The sequence below is a fragment of the Scomber scombrus genome, chromosome 3 (genome assembly GCF_963691925.1).
Source record: "Scomber scombrus chromosome 3, fScoSco1.1, whole genome shotgun sequence".
NCBI classification, from domain to species: Eukaryota; Metazoa; Chordata; class Actinopteri; order Scombriformes; family Scombridae; genus Scomber; species Scomber scombrus.
The window spans coordinates 24,613,888-24,630,982 of NC_084972.1; the positions used below are offsets into that span (position 1 = coordinate 24,613,888).

General features: G+C 38.6%; 1 protein-coding gene across 2 annotated transcripts in view; it reads left to right on the forward strand.

Annotated features, from left to right (window-relative positions):
• The window catches only part of asic1b (acid-sensing (proton-gated) ion channel 1b), a 171,212-nt gene that overhangs the window by 116,666 nt on the left and 37,451 nt on the right, over nucleotides 1-17,095 (forward strand). The window contains exon 1 of one of the 2 annotated variants that reach the window (XM_062415458.1): nucleotides 587-1,258. The exons of the other annotated variant lie outside the window; for it this stretch is intronic. Coding sequence (XP_062271442.1) covers nucleotides 587-1,258 — 672 coding nt within the window. Of the gene's footprint in view, nucleotides 1-586; nucleotides 1,259-17,095 lie in introns of those variants that run through there. 2 annotated transcript variants of the gene reach the window in all.

A 17,095-nucleotide genomic window follows, 5' to 3' on the forward strand; every position in this document is an offset into this window, starting at 1 on the left:
GTACATTGGCTACCGTTCTCTGACATTCTCCCTCTATCACTGCATCAACGCTCTTTTTTTTTCTTCCTGTAAATGGTGAAACTCTGCCCCAGCACAATGACCTGTACGTGGGCCCTGTGGGAGTATTCTCTGTCCAACACTCCTCCAGGCCTCACCTCCTTTCTCTCTCCCCTCCTCCTTTTCTTCTTCATCTCTCTTTCGAACTTGCTCTAAGGAATAGATCTGCCCCAGAGACACAAGGGCAAACCCAGGCAAGCCATCTCAGTTCAACTCAGAGCTCAGAGTGACTGTGAATTGCGTGGGTCGGAGTGTGTGGTTCGCTTGTCAGCTCATGCTCTTTGTTTCAGAAAATGTTTTGTCTTTGTTTTGGGACAGCACATATTTGATTGTTCCTCCATTTTGATTGACACTAATACTGTCTAGACCTTTCTTATTGTGTTTGGTTAGATATGACCAGGCTTACTACCACCTCTCTTCTTTAATGATTTTATTACCTCAGAATTTTGGACTCTTTGATTATTTCTAGACTGGACTTCTGGCTTCACATCTAATTTCTACGCATTATTAAGCGAATCATCCAGCCACCATGCCGGTCCGGATCATGTGCACTATCTCCTTTTCTGCCGACGATGAGCCCGGTAGGGGATACGGTAAAGACGGTTTTGACGACCACTACAAATGGGTAAAGAGAAGTAACGGAGATGGGGACTCGCAGGAATATCTGGACAGGAGTAGTCAGATGGAAGATTACAATGACGAGGAGGAGGATGTTGGCCAGGTGGACGACCTGGCAACATTCTTCAGTGGTTGTTCGCTTCATGGCGCCAACCACATGTTTGTGAAGGACAAGAAGTTCAGTTTCCGCCAAGGTCTTTGGGCGTTGGTGTTCACCATGGCTCTGTCCGCTTTCTTGTTCCAGGTATTTGACAGGGTTCTGTATTATCTTTCATATGATTACATCACCATGCTCGATGAGAGAGTGGCCAACAACATGACCTTTCCGGCCGTCACCATTTGTAATTACAACTTTATTCGGAAGTCTCAGATCAGTTACGAAGACCTGATTTTCATGGGCCCTTTACTGGGCTTCGAGGATGGCATGGCTCCGGGGTTTCCACTCGCCCAGGAGCCTGACCGCCCGCCGGGCTATCGCTTCAGCATGGATGAGTTCTACAACCGCACTCGGCACCGCATTGAGGACATTCTGCTTGAGTGTGACTTCAGAGGCTTAGAGTGCGGCCCTGAGAACTTCAGAGAGGTAGGTTACACCGAGACCCACGGCAAGAAATATGTTTCTAAATAATTTCAAATGTTTGATCTTTCTGGGAACTGTTTGGTTTAATTCTGGCGACACACCAGCAGATTCAAAAGTGGAAATCTTCACTGCAGGTTGGAACTTTATATTTTCAAGTAGTATTTTATATGCCCCTGGTAGACTTGATAGTTTTGATTGATTGGCAATATTGTATATGGGGGTCTACATTTTGAAAGTGGTCAAAATGTAGAGGACAGCTGTTGGATTTAATCACAGAGTTGCTTCTGTAAGGGATCATTGGGATAAAATAACAGCCTTACTAAAACTAGAGTTGCAGGATAAGAGGGGTTCTTAGCACTTACTGATGAGGACTATGGAGGAAATCACTTATACAGAGGCAAAAGTTTATTTATTGCAGTGAGGTAATTCTGTTACTTACAATCCCAAGTCATTGCTGCAGTAAAAATGTTTTTTTCTAAGTCAGCGTGTCTGCTTTAATGACAGTTCATTGTAAATAAAAAAAGAGCAGACAGAATAAAAGCAGGTTCCATTACTTAAAGTGGCATACTTGGCATAAAGCTGTTGTTATTGAGTTAAACAAGCACTGAAGGAATATTTGTGTTGCCCAGTGGAAAGCTAAAGACAGACATTCCCTACATTTTTGGTTTTATGGTGGCTGACCCATGTTCCCATGAGTCTGCACATCAGACAGCACACAAGTGGAATACATAATTGCTTTGTAGTGTTGACAATATCTAGCTATTGGTGTATTGATTTTCTTGACCTTTGCACAGTTATGGATAGGTGTGTGCAGACTGCTAATGGATGTACTAGAGTTACATGAGCTGCAACTTACATGACACACTATTCCCATTTTAGACTAACCTGACAACATGATGACTTTTTAATGTAGAATTGATTTGTGTTATTATAGCAGTGTTCATAGCAAAATTAGAATAATAGTGGTGGAGGTTGTTATGAGTGCTAGTAGTTGTTTTGAATGAATCATTCAAATCTAAGTCTGTTACAGAAATATTTATTTATTTATGTAAACTGACATCAACTAACTTATTTGCATGTCACAGAGAAGATTAAAAGGCAGAGGCAAGCAGGGTGAAATGACATTTAACATTAAAAGCCTGTCTTAATAGTTGATTTTTCATTAGGGGTTTTCACAGCGTCAACTCTGGAAGCAGCTCTGACATTATGGGGTTGTGGAGCTTCAGATGAGAAGAGCTGTACAAGACAGCATCCTGTCAACCAAAATGCCAACTCTCGGTTTGGGGAAAGCAAGGGAGGGGGAAATGAAGGGCTTGGATCTGGAAGATGTGGGGGTGAGAGTGTGTGAACATGCTTTATCTCACCAGGGCAGATTATCTTGTGGAGGGGCAAAGAGCCAAAATCAGAGCCTCTTTATTAACAAAGTACAGTTTGTGCATGTAAGATGAAGCTAATGATCCTGCAGAAGAAAACGAGCCAATGCAGCAGGATATGCTAGAAATAGAAAGCAAGAATATTTTGAAGATTGACAGTGTATCCGTCATGCTGTAGAAGTACAGAGAGCTTTTTTTGGTTTGTAGAAATTCTCCTGTAGACTAGCAGTGCTGTTGTAGAGTATACCATCACTGTGTGTGTTGACACATGCTACAAACAGGCGAAAGAACTTAATATTGGCACAAGTAGAGAGAACAAAATATTACTTTGACGGCAAACTATAAATCTTATACTACATATTTTTATTCAGGTTTCAGTATCTTACCCAGGCAAAAGTTGAAAAATGCCCAGGTGTCACAGATGGAAATGTGGGTTATACGGTCATTGTCCTTGAGGTGAAATAGGGCTACCTGTCATCCTGTGTTGATATGCTTTTTAAAAGACAAAGTACTGTGACTGCTGTGCAGTCTGCCATTTTATTAGCATGAGAGGAAGGCTGTGACCAGGCCTGATTCAATGACACACATTACTATTATGGTGCAGTTCAAAACTCACTCTTGCTTTCATAATATCTTACTTTAAATTATTTGGGATTTTCCTCAGGTCATATTTCATGCTCACCTTGGTGAGGCTTTGGCAGATTCTTGTACTCAAATCAGCATTTGCTCTGTCCTTATTCCTGTTATTATTTCTTAGATTGATCTGAAGTATCCATTATGAATAATTAAAGAAAATGTATATTTCGAATATAAGTAGTTTCTTACACAGTGCAGATTGCTGTTGTAAATTAGTAAGGTAAAAGCAGCTAATTAACCATGTTTAATGTTTTTTTATTATCTGACAGTGTATTTGTGAAATGAAGTTACTTTGACACCCTCATATATATATATCAGAGATAATCGTTTTCAGGGCAAACCACACATCCATTTATGGAGGTCTTATAATAGACATGAATGTCTGATGAGGTAATCAATTATTTAAATTAAATCTAAAATAACTGAATATATACTCAGAGCATCTTTGGTGTCAATATCATTGCTGCATAAAAAAAATTAACAAACGATCAATGTATAGAGAGGTCTGCACAGACTTGTGAGAGTGGTTACATTAGGGGCAGGACCCCTAATGTATGTGAGTCTTGTTTGTTGTTATTGAGTGAACTGTTGTGTGGATGCCTGTAGGTTTCAGGTGGAGTTGTAAGAATGAGGACCTGACTAATACAAGTGACAAGTAATCATTTCTTTGTCAAGTCTAATAGGACTAATTATAGCCAGCGTCAGTTTAACTTGAACCCTTGCGCATTACAGTCTCCCGCTAATGCAATCATTGATTGCTCCCTCAGCTCATGCACCACTGTGCAGCAATTGTCAAAAAGCTCTTACTCTTTTGTTGCTCTGTTTTCAAAGAGCAACATGCTTTGAAATTGTAAATTGTTCCATGTTTACTTGAAAATGTTAAAGAAAAGGTTTGATGAGCAGCTATTCATGTAAACATCCCCTGTAAGACACTTAAACACTGCCAGGAAAACTACTATTTTGGCTGTCATTGTAATCTCACTGTGTTGTTTGGTGATATAAACTGTATTTTCTTGTGTTATTCGCGCAGATATAAAGCTCTACACTGTTGCACACTGAGATGTTTTAGGTAAAGTTACCATTGTTGACGTATCTCAAAATCAAAGATGTAGAGCATATTTGAAGGCTTTGAAATCTATCAGTGGCTGTTGTTTTTATACCTGTGCAGCCACATGGCATGTTTCTTTTTGAGCACAGGGCATAACAGCAATTACAGATACACCTCAATGTTTAGGAGCAAGTCAACTAGCTCAGCATAAATATACCCCCAATATGCCCATTACTGATTAAAAGCAATAAGGGCAAACCTATTCCCTGGAAGTCATTAATGGATTTTTTTTGGAAACATCCTTACAAACTGGAGTAAGGTAAGCTGAGGAAAAAATATACAGCAAAAATTCAATTGACAATAAAATTGAAAGAAATTTGACATTTGTAATGCAGAGACAACAATACAGAGTAGCATTGTCGCTAAGAGGTTAGCTATGCATATGTGGCTTGTTAACATGGCTTGGTTTTATGTGCAGAGCGGATTCACTCCTTTAACAGCATGCATTTTGTATTTCTGTTATCTCTTTCTTCTGAGCAGCAAATCAATAGAATGTATTTATTTTGCGTGATGTGGCTATTGGCAGCACTACTGGTCCCAGTGTGGTGAAATCTGAACTCCTGTTAATGCCTGTTTATTATATCTGCTAAAGAGCCACTAATGGCACCACAGACTACATTGTATTGGGAAGGGGCGGGAAAGGGAGGTGAGCAGATTGATTGCTTTCTGTCTCTCTCAGTCTCTGGGGTTTCCTGTCCAGCCCTCTTCCTCTCTCTGTGTCTCTGTTCGGCATATCTGCCTGGTGTTTGTGCATGTGGAAGTATGTTTCAGTGTCTGCCTGAGTGCGCACAGTGATGGTCAATAGTGGAGCTTGGCTAATGCCCTGTAGATAGACGGTTCAGGTTGCAGCAATTCTGTCCTAAAGCAGAATGTGAGCCCCCCTCAGAGCAGTGATCCAAATCCCTGCTTCCTGCTCCATCCCCTGCCCATTAGATACAGCTTGCCTTTCTCCCAAGCTCAGCATTGTCAACAGAATCAGCCAGTGGCTCTGTTACGCCCTTCTCCAGTCTCCTCAAGAGCATCAGTCTGTATATCCCGGGCCCGGGCTCTAAAAGACAGACAAACTTCGGGAGAATATTTTCGAGAAAGAAAAATGAAATGCCAGAGCTGGGCTTGCCATCTGGCTCTAATCTGTAAATTATGGTTCAGCACTTCTTTTAAGCTGCAATTGAGAAGAGATTTTATCAGGGAAAGTGTAATGCAATTATCTCCGTATGCCATGATGAATTAGATGTTTATAAAATTAGATATAAATTATAGATTTTTTTTAAATAGGGAGCAGTATAGACCATAATGTGTGATCCACCAACAAAGAAGAAAAACTGAATATAGCACTGTCAACATCTGATGTGTGCTGAACTCAATCTGTTCTTGTCACTTGTGGAGACCTTCCTGCAGTTAGTCTAATTAAACTGTCATTTCTTGAAATGGAAATTGATTTTTCTCTGCCTCTGTAATATGTAGTCATTTTGTGATTTACTTAATTTGCCATTGCACAACTTATATGCAGTCTTTGGAGCTTGATCTATGTTTGATTCTTGCCGTATCATTAGTTAGTTTGAAGTTCAGCCCTATTAGGCGACACTTGCGCAACAACACATATGCATGGTTGAAATACACACATCTGTGCTTAACAGCAAGCACTACCAAATCATTGTTTGCAGGGTGTGTAGAGCTGTCGGTTTAGTTGTTCCTTTTCCCTGTGTGAGCAAATTGAATGAAAAATAATAGCTCTCAAATTTCAAGATATGGAAATGAGTTTGATTAGGCACACTTATAGGCTATGTCAGAAAGTGGTCATTACAGTCTCTGAGTTTGAAAAAGCGCACACCGCTGAAATGCCTCCTCTCCTCTGAGAGGTGACAGCACAGGCCATTAAATATTTATGATAACAATGAAATTCAGATAGCTGTCTGTGACTTTCCCTCATCTTCTTTGTCATTATTAGCTGTTTTCAGATCAGTAGTTCAGAGGTGCCCTCTTCAATGCACAGCTTTAGCTTTTCATTACATCTCATCATGTAGTTATTATGAGTGGATTAGAAGAAATTAGATTTTGGAATTTTCCATTCACTTCCATTAAATGAAACATACAATTACCCGTATTCATTTGTTTATAAAAACAGACTCTATTTGTTTGACAGTAGTTACCGTTCTATCGATTTGGGGATATATAGATTTGTTTTCTTTTTTCCATCTGCCCTCTGAATAGTATGGGCTTTAGTAAAATTGATGTGACAATTTTCAAACGTTTTTGATGAGAGCGAATTATAGTAATTGACTTGGCTGTGTTTACCAGAGGTAGAGTTGTAAATAGCAGTAACACTCACCAAATGGATTCTATCTCTCAGCCCCTTTTTTCTTGCACCTACATTTTTGTTAGATGTTGATGCTACACTCATGTTTATTTTAAGTTTGCCTACATTTGATGGTTGAGTTCATGTTCAGGTTACTCGCAATCTTTGGGTTTGGCCTGAATTTTTTTGTTTATAAGATGGTTAATGACATGTGCATGCTGGAAATACAAGGATTTATAGAAGTATTATTATTTTTAATGTATAAGTATATACGTACATAGCAGTGCTTTATACTATTGTATAAGAATTTCATGCAATGATTACAATAAGATATATTTCACTTAATGTAAAAGGGGTAAATCATATATGATTAAATGCTAAAAGAAAGAAGAAAGAAAGAGGTAAAGTAGCATTATTACAGGGGACCCATCTGAATAATTAGGAGCATGAAAAGCTCAGAAGAGAATGGGTTGGTCAGGTATATTATTCCTCATTCCCAACAAGCAGGAGTGTCTGATAGAAATAAACCATTTATATTATATAAATATATTAAAGACCTGCATTGTTAGTATGTTCTCATAACTGGTGTTACAGACGGGGAACATATTACGATTGGTTATTTTTATGCTTCAAATGTCTATCAAAGTTAAATTTACTTGACATTATTGGCTGAAGTTTCCTCTCTTGTTTCTTCTTATACCACATTAGCAGGTGATTTCAATTGTGTCGTGGATCCTGAGATAGACCCTAACCTCCCAACCGAGGCTGCTCCTATTAAAAAGGGTCATGAGAGATGTATACTCTGATCTAGAGCTGTTTGACACTTTGTGAGTTCTCCATCCCACAGGAAGGGACCATAGTTTTTTTCCCATAAGTTTTTCCCAAATAGACTATTTTTATACTTTGAGGCAGGTGCTTGATAGGTTGAAAGAATGCACTATATGTACGAGACTGCTCTTCTATCGCGCTGACATATCTATTTTAGTTACTACACCATTCTCTCAACTTCCTTCACCGCACTGGTGTTTAAATCCTAACATTTAGAGCAGCCCCTATTTTGTGGCCTATTTAAAAGAACTAATTGAACTCTTTTTAGCAAGTAACGATAATGCAGATACAAATCTTTCAGCTATCTGGGAAACGCTTCAGGCCTATTTAAGAGGAACTATTATCTTATATCGTCCAGGAAAAAAGGCCTTAGACTCCAATCTGTACAGAAAAACAATTATTAGAACTTGAAAAGCAGATAAAGAATAATTAATTTAAGACATTGCCTAGTAAAACAGAGGTCATATGATCAGCTCTTTACCAAATTTTCATGCAAAAAGCTTCGGCCAGTATCTTCTATGCCAAACATACACTATTTAAAATGTGGATAAATGTGGGCCACTGCTCTTTTGTTTAACAGCAGGTAGACAGAAATGAAATCCAATCTCTTCATTAGAAGTCAGTCCAGGGACGAACCATTCTGAAATAAAGCTCTTACTGACATAATGAGAAACCTTCACAAAAGGCTCTATACCACTGAGTCCACTTTGAGCATGGACTGTATACACAATGTCCTAGAAAAGCTTAACCTGACATTACATTCTGATGCAGACCAAAGTGTTCTTGGGAGTCCTATATCTATGAGAAGGTCACAAAGGCCATATATTCTTTATAGAGTGGGAAGGCTCTGTGGCCAGATGGGTATGGGGCAGAGTTTTATATAAAAAACATTTTTTAAATTCATTAAAAGGCTGTTTATAAAAATGTAACTACACTCCCTAAAACAAGGCTTTCTTCCTCCTACTTTGTATGCTGCAAACATATTAGCGATTATTAAGATTTTGTGCTGAACCCCCAGATGTCATTCATAGCGATAGTCAAATATTCTGCAAACTATTGGTGAGAAGACTTGACGGATACTTAACTGAACAGGCTTCATTAACACTTCATTAATAACTAACTTTTGTTATTTCACTTGACACAGAAACGCCCTTAGCCCCTTTAGTGGTTTAGCCTTGGCGAGGACTTCATGATTTAGTGAAGTTGATATATGATTCACTGAGGGACACTGTGCTGGTTAATGGTATGCAATCACCAGATTTCCTGTTGAGTAGGTCTATGGGACCTTTTATTCCCACTTATTTTCATTTGTTGAGGCTATTAGGAGCCCACATAAAAGTTTGCTCTTTATGCAGACAACATCTTATTATTTGTTGACAATTCACAGTAATCCATCCCAGCTGTAATTCCAGTCATACAGACCTCAGTTCTCTGTCAGGGTACAGAATATTTTTTTTAACAAATCAGTAGCTATGCCATGGATGATGAGGATATACGTTCTTACCCGACTTACCCTTTCCTTGGTCTACATCAGGATTAATATATTTAGGGATTTCCATAAGTCTGAATGTTAAAAATCTTTTCAGATTGAATATTTATAATGTAGTTAAAAACATCAGGAGTGAATTTACTGTATGGTATATTTTTCGAGTTTCAAGGATAGGTAGGATAAACTTGATAAAAATTAACATACTACCTCAACTTCTCTATCCTATGCAGATGCTACCATTATATAAGACACAGAAACTATCTAAGGAGATTGAAATAGACTGCTCAAAGTTTATATGACACAGCAATGAGCAGTATGAGTGTTATGCAGCTGCCAAAAAATTAGAAGGTGTCTAACATTCTCAAATATATATTAAAGTTGGGCCTGCCATAGTTGGATTATTCATGAATGGGTTCACTGCTATCTTTAAGGGGACCAGCATCTTTTGAGGCCTGGGAATGTGCTACTTTTGTATTACTAGGGAAGCTTACAAGTATCAAGCGACCTCGCTCTAGGGCAGTGGACAATCCCATACTCACAAATTCAATTAAGGTTTGACAGGACATTATAAATTGTTTTGGTAGAGAGAATACTTCTTCTTTAACTCCTCTTATAAACCACAGGAACTTTCCTCCAGGAATTAAAAGTGCTATTTTTCTTCATGGCATGATAGAAGTATCAGAGTCATAGGGGATTTGTTTGATAATAATGATGTTCTTATGTCCTTTGAAATGGTCAAAATTACATTTGGAGCTCCACAGAAAGATTTCTTTGCTTATCTTCAGGCTTGTCATTACAGATACTAGGTTACCTCAGGATAAGACCCTTCTCTGGCCAACTGAGTAATCTGTTATCCACTACACAAGAAACTAAAGGCTTTATTTCATATTTTGTATGATAACTTTCTGAGCTATAATGAGCAGAATATAGATAAAGTGGTGGAACAATTTTAAAAGGATCATCAAACTGTTTATGAGAAGTATAATTGGGAGGAATGTATCCAAGCCTCTCACTCCCTTTTTCTATGTAATAGATTTAGAGAAATGCAATATCAGATACTATACAAACAACACATAACACTTCAAATCTTAAACAAAATTGACCCAAGCAAGCATTGAGCCTCTGTGTACTAACTGTAAAGTGTCAGCTGTAATTTATTGGTTTTGGGACTGTTCTAACATTGCTACATTCTGGCCATGTATAGCAAAGGAGGTCAGTACAGTTCTGAAATGTAATATATGTAAAAATCCTGGGCAGTTTTATTGGGGCTGGTATCCAGAGCTGGAGTCTTAGACTTTCAAAAATCTAAATTGCCAAATAAACTTCTTTCCTTGCAAGAAAATGCATACTATTTAATTGGATACAAGAAAACCCCATCTGTGACGTGACAGTATAGAGAAATCCTACTTCCCACGGAAAGACTCGTTCCAAAATACAAAGAAATGAGAGCAGCTTCGTAAATGTATGGCAGCTTCTGATAACTCACTTTCCCAATAAGTGACTTAATCCAAAGAGGAAGTGGCACGATGGACTGGAAAGCTTCAGAGGCCCTTCTACTATTTACTTTGCAAATGATTTATATGTAAACAACAGTGTGTTAGGAACAGTGTGTACATGTGCATAAAATGTTTTTTTCTATGATTAATGTGTGTTTATGATTCTAGAGACATCATTACAACCCCTCCACCTCCCTTAAGTTTTTTATTCCGTTTTCTCTTATTTTATTTTACTTTTACTAATTTACTTTATACTCATCTGTAAAAAGATAATGTTATAATTAATGTGAGAAAATAATCAGATTTAATTATTAAACAAATGTATCACATGCATAACAGATTGGCCTCTTTTCTCTTAATCTCCATGTACAGTCTGAAGATCTAATTAGTGAAATTGGTACTTCTAACACTCGTCTTCTTCTTTGTTTTCAAGGCTTTCAAGCAATTTGCCTGCCAGCATTACACTTTTATTGGCATGCACCATTGTCAAACAGTGATCACAAGGGGGCAGTGTTTTACAATTATTTTAGAACCTAAACTGGCTGTCATTGGAGTTCTTGGCACTGCCATACTTCATGCTGTTCCTTTTTTCTTTTTGTTTACAAGAAATCACTCAGAAATATACTTAATCCCATCTCTAAAGAGCACTTTGATTTCCACTACAGTACAACAGCAGAGCCTCTGAGCTGCAATGACCGCTAACCAGTTAATGTGTCATGTAGGAGCAGAGTGGCTGCCAGTGGAAACACAGTGGTTGCATTTTTTTTAAAGAACTGTTTTCCAGAGGGATTAAACTCTATTTGTTGTGGGGATTAAAAAATAAATATTATGAATCAAGCATGAGTTGAGGTTTGTTCACTGTGAATGGCCTCGACAGCATCACCCATTTCTCAGTCATTTTCTTTCACTCCTCTCTTTTTTGCTCGTTCTCCTCCCCTCCTATGATACTGCTCTGTTTCTGTACATGAACGACTTGAATCCAGTAGCAAGGACACCATGGCACTCTGTCACTGTGTCCTATCTCTCTCTATCCAAATGATGGATCAGTGTTTACAAATGCATCCCTTCTAATTAAATCTCTCATCTGTCTTCCTTGAGAGTCAGAGACTGATGACAAGAGTTACTGCAGCACTCACTCCTGTTGAGTCCAATGGGATATGAAGCCTGGGTCATTTAAATTGGACAGATATGCCGCTCTACCTCCCTTCAGTATCAGCCAACACTTCATAACACAAATGCCAATTAATCATTAAATTGGCATAAATGAAAGAATAGAACTTTCACTTTACTCCTCGACTAAGATAAATGACCCCTAATAATGTGAAAATGAGGGATACTGCAGTCTTGTTGGAGCAATTATATATGAATAAGACACATGACAAGTGTCCTATACAGGGCCGATAGCCACTTACCAGCAGCTAATTAGGCTGATGAGAGGGCCTTAATGGTTTCCTACAAGATTTGACTTTATACCAGAGCTGAAATAAAACGTTTGGCTGTAAATGACAGAATGGATGTCAGAGGAGCTGGAAGGAGAAAGGTGGTGAGCAGTGGATAAAGAGCTTTTGTGTTCTCTCTTTATGAGTTTCTCCATCTCTCTTTCTGCGTGGGTCCACATGCCTGTCAGTGTGCTCATGTGTGTATTAATATGCAAACAGACCTTCAGAGTTGTACCAATCCCTCTATTATAATAATCATCTATTAATGACTGCCTGTGCTGGATAGGCAATCTATTTTTATTGCAGTTCAAGTACACGGAGTCAGACTGAAAAGAGATAGTTAATGTGTGTGTGTGTGTGTGTGTGTGTGCGTGCGTGTGTGCGTTCGTGCGTGCGTGCGTGTAGTGGAAGAGGATGCCTAAAGGCTACTATACTGTATGTGTTTGAGGTCGAACTGGTGTTTGCCACCTCTCCTCTCCCGAGTTTCATAGATGACTGCCTCAATCAGGGTCAGCAGGACTCCATTAGGTACCCACTGGCTGTTTGGAATGAAGTGTAAAATCAGCAGGACACCTTACCTCAACCTAGACATTGTGTTTGGGTATGTACGTATGTGTGTGTGTGGGGGAAGGTAACTGTTTTTGTCTATCTACTGTATGTAAGTGCATGAATATCTGCAAATATACTCAACAAACTTGTACTGTAACGATGCACAATCTCTTTAACCAAACTGTGTGTTGATCAATGCCCATGTGGATCAAATCTATGCAAACATAAAACTACATTAAAGGATTTTGGACCACCGGGGGGACAGAAAAACTTCAAAGCATGCTGACAGACACACAGCCCTGATATATTATTAACTTGAAAAATTGTTGTGCTAGCACACAATTGCCCTCTTACATATCCAGCATCCAGAACAAAGTTGAAGAGCAGTTTGCTGTTGGGTAGGTAGGATATGGTGGGTTTATCAAAGCTTGTGTGCCAACATTGGGTGAGGAGAGCGGAGTATTCAGGCTCATAGGAGGTCAGCTATATATTTTGAAGCTAACCCTCTATGATCCTTAAAAATGATCATTAAAATTATAGAATCCACTCTAAGACAGACTGGGAGCCAATGAAGTGATTTTAAAACCGGTGTGTAATGAGATGTGGCAGAATATCTCCAGAGGGTTTCACTGGTTGATAATAGTTCTTCACTGTATTTATGATTAATTAAAAATCAAAAGCGAAGTTTGTATAATGTGTTGAATGGTAAGGTTATGATGAAACTTGACTGAACCTGTCTTAGTAAAGCCAAAACAATGAAGTATGGAGGCTTAAAAGCTCTGTAAAGCTGCAGGTTTGGGTGATAATTCTATTTTTGGTTCATGAGCAACCTCTTTTATTACATGAAGTCATGATTTGATTTGAAGATAATATAAAAAATATTGATTAAAGGATATACTCAGATTTTAAATACTTGCCATATAAAGAATCCCTATCCAGTGAGACTCTTCTGTAAAAGATTCACATTGAGAAATTTAGCTGAAAAGATAATATGAAGCCTTGGCAGTTTGAGTTTGCCAAATCATTTGGATTTCTTCCTCCTGGCAGTCATGTGTGAGAGTATTGTTAATGTTTTGACCCAGAAACAAACCATGCGACTAACAAATTGAATCTGTCCACTGAGGCACACTGTCCTGGGACACCAAAGAGGTAATTTTATTTTAAAAAGACCAGAGGATACACACCTGATTTGGCTCAGTGATGAAGCTTCATATCATTGTATTGAAAAGATTGACTTGAATAAGTCAAAACCTGTCCTTGCTGAGTTAGAAGATGGGCTCATAGTTCAAGAGGCTGTTATCTGTCTCACACTTAAGTATCACAGGTTTCATTCCTTTAACCACTAATACAAATATTGTCATCCTAAAACATTGCTATTTGTGACTCTGAGCACACACCTGCTCAATCACTGTGAGACACTCTGGATAAGATCAGTAGCAGACTGCCTTAAATGTAAATGAGCCCAAAACTGTGAATAGGTTTGCTCTGAGCTAATGTTAGTGGAAACTCTATTGACTTAGTGGTTGTTGTTTCATCTCAGAGTCAGTCTCTGCGTGTCCACTGCTGTTGTTGCCTTTGGGCAGCACAAGAGGAGGGGATCATTATATTATTCAGTGCCACAACCTAATAAGCACAGCAGATGCAAATCTTAACACCAATAACGTTTGCCTGAGCAGCATGCGGTGAAAGAATAACAGACATCAGCAGGGAGGTGTGCCCTGTTGAGTCAAACCCCCATCTCCTTGTTCAGAGGTTTGTATCAGGACATTATTGTTCAGGCAGCTTCAATGCAGGAGTTATTAGAAGGGAAAAAAGCTAATAAATCATGCCAGCAATTAGCGAGTGTGTCCACTTACCCACTTTACACACAGTGAAACACACACCCACATGCAAGCACACACAGCCACAACATACATATACATTCATGGAAGACATCAGCTATCATATCATTCTCAGCAAATGCCTCTCCAGAGGGACTATTACACTGCAGACAAAATCAAATCAAAATGAAAGATCCATTTAGGTGCAAGACACCGTGCAGCCGGCTTTGCACTGTCTGTTTCATCCTTTCTGGCAGTCTGAGCTGCCTCTTTGTGTGCGTGTTTTTGTGCACGTGAGTGTGTTTGCGTGTCAGCAGTCAGTCAGTTGGACTACCATCGACCCTCCTTCATTAATCCTGCCTTCACTGTATGTCTGACAACTCCCTGACATAAGGTGTAACACACACATGCACACACTCACCTCTTGCCATCACTGTCTGGGGCCAGTTTGTTTGGTGCAAAAAAAGTTTCTGTACAAGGGGAACAAACACAGAAATCGGACATACATATGTTGTGGTCAAGGTAGTTGAACAACAGTAATACATCCAGGCAAGAGGTACTTGTGAATATATCCTGCAAGTTCTGTGATGATTGGCCCAACAGTTATTGACTTTGGTCTATTTATGTGCTGAACCACGTTCTTTTGAGGTTCAGTGGTCAATGTCTTGAAAAGTTAATGAGATACCAACAAGCTTTTGCAACTTTTGATAAGCTCGGGCCAATAATGAATCCAGCAATTGGACCCAGGTTTAGGAGAAGATGTCAAAAATGTGTTTTAAAAAAAAAAAGCCTTGAGGATTGAACCATTAACAAATTTATATATTGCTTTTCAAAACTAGGCAATGTCTAAGTTGTCCTAATCTCGTCTGACTGGTTATTCCACAACTGAGGTGTCTCATCAGAAGAGGCCCGGTCACCTTTAGTTTTGAGCTGTGATAAAGGAATGGCCAGAAATGACCTACGAGAGGATCTCAGGTTATATTCAGGCTCATAAAAGGTCAGTCATATATTTTGGAGCTAACCCTCTATGAGCCTTAAAAAGTGATCATTAATCGATCATTATACAATCCGCTCTAAGACAGACTGGGAGCCAATGAAGCAATTTTAAAACCGGAGTGTAATGAGATGTGGCAGAATATCTCCAGAGGGTTTCACTGGTTGAGTGTAATAGTTCTTCTTTGTATTTATGATTAATTAAAAATCGAAAGCAAAGTCTGTAGTCTGTGTAATGTTTTCAATGGTAAGACTTTTATGATAAAACTTATCTCCCAGAGAGGGGGAGGTGATGCTGGAGGCATTTATTCCTTCTGAAATAAACCTGATTTAGAGGATATGTATCTGCAGAAGGAGAGGAATGAACTTTGTTTGTTTTATATTTAGTTTATACGGTTGCCGTTTGATGTTGGCTGGAAAGTGTTTATATTAAAACTGTCACCATACAGTTTGTGTTTGTTATTTGTTTGTCCTTCCACACAAAGCTTATGGGAGGGAGTGTGTGTGTGTATGTCTGTGTGTGTCAGTGGCAAAGCCGCAGGGGAGGCTTGATCTTCTTGAAATGAAGAGTCAGTTTAATTTATAAAAACCTTCAACAGGCACTTGATTTTCAGTTTTACTATCTTACTTTATTTGAAGTTATTAAAGTAATAGCTCAATATTTTGGGTATTGGACTACTGAAATTGAGATGAGAAGACAGATATCAATTAGAGATTAGCTGCTAATCAGCTCATGAGCTTTATCGGCTTATAAATCGAACATAATTAGCTTTCTACAGATGTTTCAGTATTGACTTATGTGTCAGCTGTTGTTTAACAAGGAAACTCAGTAGATAAATAGCAAAGATACGTTGTAGGTATGAACATTTGACAAAATATGAAATTAAATAGTTTGTCTACCATACAGCTTATTTTTCATAGCTGATGTACATGTCTGGTAATTTTTTTGGAAAGTTTTATGAATATTATGTGATTATGTTTTAAATAACATCAATTAACCAATTTATATTATTGTTACCAGATTATTTTTAAATAATGATACAATATTGATGTTATATGCCTGATGAAAGCCAGACATTAGAATAAGTTTCATGTCTGAGTTAAGCCAGAGTTAGAACGTGTGTAAGCAGGGGGAAACCATTAGCCTGGCTCTGTCCAAAGTTCAAGAGTACCTCTATCAGCACATCTAAAACTCATTCATTTCATTTGTCTAATTTGTGATTTTAGGGGTATTTTCTTGGAGCTATTTCTTTACAAATAACACTTTATCCCTCTGCAATCACTAACTGTATCTGGCAACCCACACAGTAGATGAAGATTCTGGCATATTCTTGGCAGGTTTTGGTGGAGGTCACTGTACAGGGACAATGTTACCAAACCTGGCAACCTCAGCGTGACAACTAATAACTGCAACTGGCTGTTGTTTTCCAAGTATTGGCTCGAGCACGTAACTCTCATCCTTTTCTTGGAAAGAGAGCAAATAAGCTTATTTTCCAATATCTTAATGGACACATTCTCCAATATAGTCATGGTCCAACTATACATGTCTTAAATCACCACTGGTGTGTGTGAATATGACAAGCACACTGTCTTGAGCACCAGCATACAAAACTCACCTCTACAACTAATAAAACAAATCGTCAGATTTAGTTTTACAAGAAGGATTCATTTGTAAATGTCAGACAGAAAGGGACCATTTACCTCACAAAGGGCCATTCATTCATTTCTCCCTGAGCGGCAAATAGGAGGCATCAGGCCCGTGGGGACTGGGAGACTGTTTGCCATAGCTAGCAGCCGCACTCTGAAAGTCATT